The 11712-nt window shown below is 35.5% G+C and overlaps 2 protein-coding genes across 2 annotated transcripts; both read right to left on the bottom strand.

Moving 5' to 3' along the window:
- Positions 1-299: 299 nt before the first annotated feature.
- On the bottom strand, positions 300-4336 carry LOC107941328 (disease resistance protein RGA2). The gene is made up of 2 exons (XM_016874885.2): positions 757-4336; positions 300-535 (listed from the first exon to the last, which is right to left on the bottom strand). The coding sequence occupies exon 1, from the start codon at positions 4008-4010 to the stop codon at positions 759-761; it is 3252 nt and encodes a 1083-aa protein (XP_016730374.1). The 5' UTR covers positions 4011-4336; the 3' UTR covers positions 300-535; positions 757-758.
- Positions 4337-7335: 2999 nt separating this feature from the next.
- LOC107941323 (putative F-box/kelch-repeat protein At4g35120) lies at positions 7336-8920 on the bottom strand. Its single transcript, XM_016874880.2, has 2 exons — positions 7880-8920; positions 7336-7756 (listed from the first exon to the last, which is right to left on the bottom strand). The coding sequence occupies exon 1, from the start codon at positions 8861-8863 to the stop codon at positions 7886-7888; it is 978 nt and encodes a 325-aa protein (XP_016730369.1). The 5' UTR covers positions 8864-8920; the 3' UTR covers positions 7336-7756; positions 7880-7885.
- Between the last annotated feature and the right edge of the window lie 2792 nt (positions 8921-11712).

An 11712-nucleotide genomic window follows, 5' to 3' on the forward strand; every position in this document is an offset into this window, starting at 1 on the left:
TGATGCAGCCAAGTTTTCACTTTGTAAATACACACAAAAGATGATAAAAGTACTATAGAGACCCTTGTATTAATAGTCGAATTGTACTTAAAAAGTGAACAAATCAATCTTTGTATATTAGATCAAAAAATAAATTGATCTTTCCATTAAAAATCTTCAATTTTTACTATTAGTATGAGGTAAAAGTGGCATCGCCACAAGTTACTGTCTAGTTATTCTATTAGTCAGGTCAGTTTTTAACAGTATAAATAGATGAAACTTTTAACAAAAATGATCAATTTACTCTTTGCTTTAACATATAAGAATTAATTTGGATATTTTTTGAATAGATGGGTCAAAATGCAATCTCACTTCTAGTACAAGGACCTTCGTAATACTTTTACCCACTAAAGACTCAAATTTTTACACATGATATTTGAAATATCTACAGTATTAAATTTGTTTCTAAAGAAATATCTACAAGAATATCATCCATTGCTGAACTCGTTGGTCTTGCTTCAACTACATTAATAAGCAAGCAATTGCAGTTCCCAATCTGCAATTTGTTCAAGACATTAAAGAAACTCTTAGTAAGACTAGATAAAAATAACATACATTGGCGCGTGCATGAACATACATACAAACATAATTACATACACACACGAGCATGCACACACACATATACACATTCACGCACGCATCCATACATAATGCATGCATGAAATGGAAAGTAAAGAACTGGCAAAACGGAGAGCAATGAAAGGAAATTTTGCAGACCTTTAATGAGATGAGCTGCCTTGGGACTCTCTTGATCCAATATAGACATGAGCAACATGGCTTATTTTAGGCCAATCTTCACCAATATCCTTCCTGCACCTCTCTTCCAGAGCTGGACATTCTAGAATAGACAAATGCTGAAGTGAACCAACAGATTGCAGACCACTTGGGAGGGAACTTAAATTATGACAATCTGATAATGCCAAAGATCTAAGTGAGGGTAGTTCTGCTATCCATTCTGGCAGAGCGAGCAGACCTGGGCAGCTGCGGATTTCTAGATTCTGCATTGAAGATACATATTGCAACCCATCGGGGAGACAATTCAGCTCCGGACAGTTCAAAATTGATACACTCTTGAGGCTCGATAGATGTTGGAAACTGTCGGGTAGAGAAGCCAAATTTGGACAGTACATTATGGTTAAGTGCTCAAGGGCAGTAAGGAACTGCAACTCTGTTGGTAAGGACTTGAGATTACTGCACATCTCAATTGATAATGATCGTAGGGACCGCAGGCCTTGTATATCCTCGGACAAGGAAACAAGACTAGGACATTCAATGATCTCCAGGGACTCCAATGAGGTAAGGTTTTGCAATCCTCGAGGTAATGAATGTAGCTCTTCGCACCAGCAAATTGCTAATGATTTCAGGCTGGTGAGTTTCTCTAAACTTGGAGGGATCGAGTGAAGTTTTGGACAAGAACTAATCTTAAGAGACATGAGAAGAGGATTGTTTTGGAGCAGCTTCTCCAAGAAGATCAAGGGCTCTACAAAATCACCTACCACAAGGGTGCTTAGAGAAGTCAGGTTAGATGCTGACCGTAGTACCATTTCGTTGCAGCTGTGCAGCTCCAGATGTTGAAGCAATGGCATCCATGGCATGTTTTGCAACTTGGAGCATTTCTTGATTGTCAGTTTGACCAAAGAAGGGAATTCTTCTCTCCTGTTGAAACCCCACCAGAATTCTAGAGAAGGGAAATCTGTTAGTGTTAGCACTTCTAATGAAGGGAATGGTCTACCCATGCTTTCTCCGTAGAATTCAGCTCCAATGTTTTTCACCGCTTCCATTCCTTGCAAGTACAGGACCTTAAGGAGGGAAAGCTGTCCCAACAAAGGGAGATATTTACATCTATGGCAGCTAATCAACCTGAGTTCGATTATATTTGGTTTCTGAACAGTCATCCATCTAGGCAAGTAGATTCCTTGGTACCCTCTGATAGACAACTTTTCAAGAAATTGATGTGGTTGGAGGTGGTTGAGCACTTCTAGCCAGTCATCATTGGAAATACCGTCATTTAGACTGTTAACATCACTTTCCCAACATAGACTCAGTGACTGAAGGTTTCGTTTTCCGATCAAGTTAGCTTCCATTGCCTCTGTTGCATCCTGTACATTCTGTAACTGTCTAATATTAAGCTCTCCACCAAGGTTTAGATTTTGCAGCTGGTTAAGATGTTGACCTTCACCATTTCCCACAATAAACGTATGCAATGTTCGAAGGTACTCGAGTTTTCCTATCCAAGGGGGCATTGTAACGAGTCTTTCACAGCCATTTATCATCAAATGTCTCAGTTTATACAATTTGACTATATCACATGGTAGTGCAGTGAGATTATAGCAATCGGAAAGGTTCAACACTTGCAAGTTACGAAGGTTGCAGATACCTTCCGGTAAATTTTCAATATGGGTGTTAGAGATGTCAAGATATCTCAAAAATATAGTGGAAGAAATCGAATCATGCAGCTTTTTTATGCCACTACCACTTAAATCCAGGACCCTCAAATGTCTAAAACTTGAAAAAATTTCACTAGGAACTTCTCCGAGGTCACCTTTTGGGAGCAATAAGAGGAGCGATCGTAACTTTTTTGCTGCATACAGAGCTTCCGGGACTGTATATAAGTTGAAATTACAAACCACCGTTGAATGACGAACTTCAGATAGATCTTCTGTCATATTATCATGCTCCAACCTCTTGAATTCATGTCCCACTATTGACTGTGCAAGATCATGAATAAGATCATGCATCTTGCAATCTGTTATGTAGCCACTTCCACTCCTTTGAATGTCTTGAAAGAAAAACATCCATACCAAATCCTCGAAATATTCATTTCCCAAATATTTTAACGACCTTCTTCCTTCCGGTGATTGAATTACACCGGCTGCAATCCACAACTGGATTAACTTCTCTCGTTTTATTATGTAATTCCTAGGAAATATCGCACAGTAAGCGAAGCAAGCTTTCAAATGTGATGGTAAGTGGCTATAACTCAATCTTAAGGCCGGTAAAATTCCATTTTCGGTTTGGGATACATCCCAAAGATCACTCTCTTGAACAATCAACCACTCTCTTTCGTTTCGTTTGAATCGCATTAAGCTTCCTAAAGTCTTAGCAGCTAAAGGCACACCACCACACTTCTTGACAATTTGCTTGCCGATAGGAAACAAATTGTGATGTTCCTTTCCGTTACTTCCAAAAGCTCGTTGCTTGAACAAACCCCAACAATCATCATCTGATAAACCTTCCAATTGATGTGTGTACACCGATTCCATTATCAATGCCACTTTTTTACTACGTGTAGTGACGACGACTCTACTCCCTTCCACACCATTTCTCAACGACATCCGTAAATTCTCCCATTCCCCGTCGTCTTCATTCCAAATATCATCCAACACTAACAAGTATCTCTTCCCGAGAAGCAACTCTTGTAATCTAAGCTGCAATACATCCATCCCCAAAACATCACATCTGCTTTTACTAACAGATTCTATAATGGAAACCATGATTTTCCCAACATCAAAATCATCATTAACACAAACCCAAATCTTCAAATCAAAATACGATACGACTATGGGATTATTATACACTAATTGAGCAAGTGTTGTCTTCCCAATACCACCCAAACCAACAATGGAAACAACTGATACATCCCCCATTGAAGACCCATTATTGCTTGATAATAATTCTTCTATTACCCTAACTTTATCCTTTTCTCTCCCAAAAACCTCTGATTCAACTATAAAAGACCCAGTTTGCCTTACCCCTCTTTTTCTAATACCCTTATTACTCAAATTGAAACTAGACATTTCTTCAGCTAAAACCTGTAATGTCTCCTTGATTTGTTTTAATCTGGGTAATAAATCTATACAATCAGCTGCTTTTACCAAAGAAGGTATAAAAGAACGTACCTGTTGAGCAATGGTACTATGGTCCCTATATTGAATAGATTGAAGAGAGAATTCATCAAGCAAATCTTCCATATCATAAGCAACTTCTTTAAGTTCAGTTAACCAAATTGTGAGATAACCAAATTGTGAGAGCTTTATTGGTTAATTGTTGTTCTTCAGCATCTGCAAGTACTGCTTGAATTATAAATAAGATTCTTTGAAGCTTCTTTACCTCTTTTTTGAGGCCAAGACTGTTGGCAATCTCGTTTATTAAAGGGTTGGCCAATTTTTCAAAGACTACTTGTAGAAGAGGAGATACAACTACGTCGGCCATTAGTGAAAAAATATTGAAACAACTGGAGATGATGGTTTTCAATGATGATTGTTCATATTTGGTGCTATCAAGAGAGAAGGAATTGACACTTGTCGGGGAAACGTTTAATTTTGGTAAAATTTTGATGTTAGACGCTGTATTTTGAGTATGATATGGATTTACTAACTTTAATTTAATTTGATCAATTTTAGTCCTTATATTCATGGTTATATGAACCAGATCGGATCAAGACTCTACCAAGGTATTAGTCTGGAAAAAGACTTTAGACCGGTTGAGCCATGAGCTGATATAAAGTTGTTGAATTGATTTTTAATATTTTTATAAATTTGTTAATGATTTATTTAATTGAACCACCCAGACTGCGAATTAGTAGCTTGATCAGTTCAACCACCAGACCGATTCTGAAAAGCTTGCATGTGCTTTTAAAATTTGTCGATTTTAGTCCTTGTCTTTTCAAATATTGAAACTTTAGTCTTGACCAAATAGTAACAGTTAAATCTATTTGGTTAAATTCTACTATTAATCTTGTATTATGTGTAAAGTTGTAGTTTTAGTTTATGTTCTTCAATTGTATTATTCTTAGCTGCTATATTTTTTAATTCCGAAAGTTCAATCTTAATGCAAAACGACAAAAGTTAAATCTATTAACTTATTTTTTTGTGAATAATATATAGAAATAATAAGTTGAAATCAAGTTACACATGCAATAATACGGTTGTTGCATCAAATTTTGAAAATAAAATAAATGACTTTAGTAGCTACCATTTGGGCAAAGCCAAAATTTTAAAAATTCTAAAAGTATAAGTACTGAAAATGACCAAATTGAAATATAGGGACTAAATCCATAATTTAAGCATAATATAGGGACTAATAGCAGAATTTATCCTATAAATTTTCTGTGGCGTAGGGAAGTGGAGACTTTTGGTTGGAATTGGAAGACTTGATGAGCCGCCACGCCATTGCTATCTGGTTCCCAGTTTCCTGGCTACTTCCAAGTAATTATGTGAATTAATAAATTACATGACTAACTTATTCATAAAAGTCAACAATTTAATTTTGAAATAAGTAATTTTATAAAGAATTAGATGATCTCACATGGTGAAAAAATCTGGCACCAGGACATGAGGATGCAGCTTCAAGGGTTACCCCACCGGAGCAGAAAGGATAGACGAGGAGTGTGGCCAGAAGGAATGGACGTAGCTTCCCTCATCCATATGGCCAGAAGGATGCAACTTCAAGTTGCCAAAGGAAACATATCGGGAATGGAGGATCTGCATTAATTTAAGAGCTATATGAGGAACACGAGAGCCTCTGATACCCTCAAGTGCAAGTTGTTTCCCCTCATCCATATGCATAGAGACACATTGGCACTTAATTTTTATCTCAATTTGTGACTGCAAATACATGACTGGAAGTCATCAACTCCTCCATGTCTGCATAGCAGTGGTATAGTTTCTTCGACTAATGTTGGTAGGATACTCCAATTGTGAAAGTGTGTTACATTGGCAGTGTCGTGAAAGCCTTTCAACAAATTGGAATTGGACAAGCAGCAAGTAAAGAAGGCTAACTCCCATCTAGGGTTTACTAATCAAAGCAATGAGGTGAAAGGGTCGATCATGCTTCTAGCCACTCTTGGGAAGGAGAACCAAGCATCAGCGTACATTGCTATTTTTAGGCGTCCACTGCTCAAAGCCTCAAAGTGGCCCTAACAACCTTCTGCATGCAGACAAAATTCCTCACCTCAAAAAGGGAACCAGAAGGATAGAGGCAGATAAGCATGTAGCAAGGCAGTGCCACATGGTGTCATTACAAATGGCATGAACCCAAGCAAACAAGGAACCATTTGGTGCCCCATAAATTTATGGCTTAAAATGATTTACTTATCAAAATTATTTTGATTCTCATCATTCTTATTGTGATTGTGATTGTCATTTCTTTACTTTAAATATTACTTTGTTGGGTAAACTACCTAATTAGTTGTTGAATTTTTCATATGTTTCTCTATTTTAATCATCAAATTTTGAAACTTCTCAATTTGATCATTAAACTATTCAAATTTATTTTTTAGTCACTAAGCCATTAAATCTGAAATGGATAGATTACGTGACTAGTATAAACTACATGAATAGTCACTAAACTATGAGAGTGTTTTTTAGACACCTAACTATAAAAAAAAATTGATTTAGCTATTAAAGTTTTCAAAATTAATTTTTTTAGTCACCATGCCTTTAAATTGATAACGGAAGTTTGATGTGACCTTTTTTTATTGACCTAATAACACTATTTTCAATTCAATATTTGTACATTCTATCAATTTAGTCTTAATTCTAAAAATAAATAAATTTGGCCCTAAAGATTCTTACTAGCATTTGGTGCTAGTGCTTGTATAAATAGTTTTGACATTGTCAATGTAAATTACACAATTCAAGCTAATCAAGTTATTCGGTATCCGAAAAATATAATAAAAAAATTCAAATTTTGAATTAAATAGTTCGAGTTATCTGGATCTACTCGAATAAAAAAATCATATTTTTCGATCTAACTCAAATATAAATTACACAATTCAAGTTATCTAAAAATCTGAATAAGAAAATACAAAACTACGCTGTTTTAATAAATGTTTACATTCTCTAAAAGTCAAAACCATTCAGTTTAAAGACAAAATTATATCGTTTTGATAAATGTTTACCCATTAAGTATAAATGATAAGATTGGTTAACTTGACTCAAATTTTTTTTACTCAATTCAATTAAAAAAATTTAAATTAAGTTCAATTGCTAAAATACGATTATCAACTCAATTAACCTGAATTCTTTTAAATCGATTCGACTCGATCGAATGCCCACCCACCCTTAATCAATACAGGTGTCTTTCTTATGCTCTTAGTAAGGCCCACCAGATAAGAACCAACCAATTCTGAAGAAAACAGATTTAAAATTAACGCAAAAGAATTATTCAATACAAAAATAATTTAACAGTAAAATATTGTACGAAAATGACATGTTTTCTATAATGATGCCGTCATTCCATTAATGACACCACCCAATCATCATTTAGCAACCATCAATTTAAAAAAAAATCGAGTGCACATAATTAAAATTTATTCAATTAGTTGTTTTATTCAAATATGACGAACAAAACAAGACATAAATATATAAATGAAGTTTTTATTTAATTTTAAAAATAAAAATAAAATATTAAAAGAAATTGATTATATAAAAAATCAAACTGGTGATATTATATATAGAAGGGACCTTAAAAGAAGTGAATAATAGTGAAAGGACTGCAAAATGAGAATAGTATATAGTCAGATGTTACTTTTGTAGTCTTTAACTTGTTTTTTTTTTTTTATGCTTCGTCAATGTGTTAGTCTGGGTATCCAAAAGAAAGTACCCAATTAGTTCAAAGTTTCAACCAAGATAATTGACAGTGTCTTCAAAGTTTTTCCTTCACCATCAACATGAGTCTTGACTCAATTCTATACACCATGCGTTCTGGCTGAGGCCTACAAGAGGAGGGGGAATCTTCATTTAGAGCAAACCAAATATAATTACAAGCAGCATTGGCAAATGCATAATCAGTCACTTATCAAGGGTATAAATAATTACGATATGAAGGGGGCTCTAACCTTCATTTAGGGCATCAATATTGTATGATTAACGGATCGAAATGAAGCAGAGGTTCTATCTCCGCCCACTGCAGCTGCATATATCCCTCCATGCCCGTTGCGGCACATTCTGAATATAAGGTACTCAAAACATTTAAGCGTACAGCTGTGCCAAACCATACACCACTTGTCATTGCCCAAATGAATCAGAGGGGGGCCCATAGGGGCACTCACTGGTTGATGTAATGAAAATTCTGTTAACCACTTGACCGGCAACCATTTCTTATCCTGCACATCATACGCCTTCCAAGAACAGATCTCGTAAGAAATCTCATGGAAAACATAAAGCACATTGCCCGCGATTCCCACTGTGGGAGACCAGTCAGGAAATTTTGGATCGAGGCAAACCCATGATTTATCATTATAGTTATAGGCGTAAAGAGATCTATATCTATCGCGAGAGAAGTGCACCAAAATCCGAGATCTGGAAGAATCTAGGAGAACAGGGCCACTTATTCCTGAATATTCCGCAATAGAAGGGACGCACAATGGAACCCAACTATCCCCACTTATATCGTAAACCTCGCCAAAACAATCACGAGATCCACGGAAGACGTAAATCTTTCCTTGTGGAGCAAGAGCCTCGGGAAGACTCCGACGGTACAGCATAGAAGTAACTTTTCTCCACGCACGTTCAGCGTGCTTAAAATCAAAGCGGAAAACATGGTTTAATGAACGAAAGATACTACCCCCAAGGATCTTTCCCCCAATGGCGTAAGCGTGGTTGCCACAGGTAACCACAGTGGGACCAAGAGGAACATCAGGTGGCATCGTACTCAAAACGTCAGAGATTTCACCTCTTTCCAGATCCAAAAAGCGCAAATCAGTCCTGCGTTGACCTTCGGTATCCCGCTGTGTCTTATCGAGGAAAAACAAGCCCTTGATCTCTCCATCTCGCTCTCGCGCATCAAAGTAACTCGAGCAATTACAAGAACTGCTGCTCATGGTTCACCGTCATGCTTTGTTTTCAGTTTTAGGGTTTACTTTCTAGGTAAAGGGACGATAGGCATGGCCTCTCGCTATAAATAGGAGTGTCGTTGGTTGGGTCAATCAGTTTTGCGGTTTTCATGGGCTCCACGTTGCTTGCAATCCGATCTGATGGCCCCGACCTTAGCATAGTTTAGCTTCTCTAGAACATTCTAATTTTGAGTTGACTATTGGGTTCTATTTTCTAATATTAAAATTCACACCGAACTCATATTGAATATTTCGCATAAATAATTTTTAAAATTTTTTACCTGAATGATTATAAATTAAATGATAAATATATATGTTTATTTTTTTCTTATTTTATTTTTAAATTCATACTAAATAGAAATTCACCCACTATGATCAAATTCGATATAAATGAAATAATATTTCTCTATAATTTTAAAATATCATATATTCAAGTTAGTCTAAGCACGTTTTAGGGTTTTTTTCTGTTCTACCGATAAAAGAAGTTTTTTTGTTCAAATAATTTTAAGGTTTCAAATCATACCAAAAGAAATTATTTATCAAAACAAAGACGTTGGAAGATGATCCAACAAAACTCGATATTGCTGGTGAGGTGGAAGAAACAGTTTAGGGGCAAGATGATGATGATGATGAAAGCAAAGAAGAATACAATTTTTGTCCGGCGGGAAGAGTATTAACATATAATGCCATACACTTTCCTTCAATAAGTATAAATAATAGGATTCGTTAATTTATTGGTTAATGTAAATGCAACATTGAGTAAAAATAATAGGATTCGCTAACTCAACTCGAACTCGAAATTATTTGAATCAATTCGATTCGATTCAAAAAAATTCAAATTGAGTTCGGTTGCTAAAATAGAATTTATCAACTTGACAAACTCAAAATTTTTTGACTCGACTCGATCGAATGCTCACCCCTAACTTCAATAACCAAAATAGAAATACATGAAAAGTTTAACGACTAACTAGGCAGTTTAACCTATTTTATTTTTGCATGCTAAATAATGAACTTCCAATTATAACCTCATTGAGTCAGTATAATAGCATATATACTAGAAAATAATAGACCTTTTAACATAAACTTTCAAATAGGGGTGTGCGTTCGATCGAATCGAATGAAAAAATTTCGAGTTAATTGAGTTGACGAATCCTATTTTTTCATCATAACTTGATTTGAAATTTTCTCGAATCGAGTTGAGTAACATAGAATTCAAATCGAATATATCTATTCGAGTTAAATTAAAAATAATAATTTTGAATCATTATAACAACTATCACCCACTGTAATCAAATTTGTTGTGAATTTTCATCTTCTCATAATTTATTTATTACTTTTATACACGAGTTAACTTCTTTACTTGCTTAGTTGCTTCAATTATCTTCTAATTTTTGTCACTATATATTTTAAAATTAAAAAATATATTAAATATAAAAAATGTGATTTTTTAATAAAAGTTATCTTAAAAGATAAAATGTGACCTTGATACCAATATAAAATTATTGTCGAAACCATTTTTTTATTTGAAAGGAAAAAAACGAGAATTGACGTTTGAAAACCAAAATGTGGAGTCGCCACCAATCTCTTTGCTTAGGTGTGATTGGGTTACCTATTAAAACGTTTTGTTTCACTTGAAATAATTTTGGTTCACGTAAAATCTATAAAAAAAAAATCGAAATGCCGAAAATAGATCAAAAATCACCTTCTAATGTTTGATTGTATTTGGTATGCGTAAAATATTTCTCTAAAAAAAAGCAGATCCCCCTCTTTACAGTATACAATTGGCTTTATATAGCCAAAATCAAATATAAAATTTACAAATTTCCCTTTTTCCCCCTTCATTTGTTTGTTGTTATTCTGTTATATTATCTGTCATTTGCTGTTGTGATTTTCATTTGTTGCAGGTATAGAGCCAACTGGCTGATGGCGCACGTAGGACTGGCCGGAGGCAGTAGCGGTGCTGGAAGCTGCTGGAAACTTGTTCGACACAAGGGAACCTTAGGGTTTCTGCCTAAAATTTGGTTTAGTTTTGGGCCATTGGGTGCTGGGCTATTTGGGTTAATTGGGTTAATTTGAGTTTAATGTTTGGGTCAGATGCTGGGTTTATTTTAGTTTGGGCTCTATTGTAACAAAGGGACTTGGATTATTAAATATTTGGTTTTATTTATTTATTTTATTTTTTTGGTTTTTGTTATGGGCCCGGGCGAAATGGGCCTATTACAGCTGCCCCTCTTTGCTCATTATCGTGTAACGAGAATAGAGGAAAGACCTTAAATAGGGCCAATTTTGCCCGATTTTGCTGAATCTTGACTGTAACTTTAGGGAAATAGGACTGGTGACTTAAATCTGCTCCATTGCCAATACATAGAGATAAGATTCATCATCCTCAATCTGCTCCGCAACTGCTTTAGGGAATAGATCTTCAATCTTCAGTCTGCTTCCTTGCTACCTTAGGAAGATAAGACCAAAATCACCAACTTGCTCTCTTGCTACCTCAGAGAGATAAGGCTGGTGCCTAAAACCGGTTCCACTATTGCTTAGGGAGATAAGATCTTCAATCTTCAGTCTGCTTTCCTCGGAAAGATAAAACTCAATCTTCAACCTACTCTCTTGCTACTTGAGAGAGATAAGGCTTGGGGCTTAAATCTGCTCCATTGCGGATACATGGAGATAAGATTTGCCTTTTCCAATCTTCAATCTTCAGTCTGCTTCCTTGCTGCCTCAGGAAGATAAGACTTCAATCTTCAACCTGCTTTCTTACTACCTCAGAAAGATAAGACCTTGAGTTTAAATCTGCTCCATTGCCGGTATATAAAGATAAGATTCGCCTCTTCCAA

The sequence above is a fragment of the Gossypium hirsutum genome, chromosome A06, assembly GCF_007990345.1.
Source record: "Gossypium hirsutum isolate 1008001.06 chromosome A06, Gossypium_hirsutum_v2.1, whole genome shotgun sequence".
Lineage (NCBI taxonomy): Eukaryota > Viridiplantae > Streptophyta > Magnoliopsida > Malvales > Malvaceae > Gossypium > Gossypium hirsutum.

Excerpts from the sequence above, each read along its gene's own strand:
- LOC107941323 (XM_016874880.2), bottom strand. The coding sequence starts at position 8,863 with ATGAGCAGCAGTTCTTGTAATTGCTCGAGTTACTTTGATGCGCGAGAG.
- LOC107941328 (XM_016874885.2), bottom strand. The coding sequence starts at position 4,010 with ATGGAAGATTTGCTTGATGAATTCTCTCTTCAATCTATTCAATATAGG.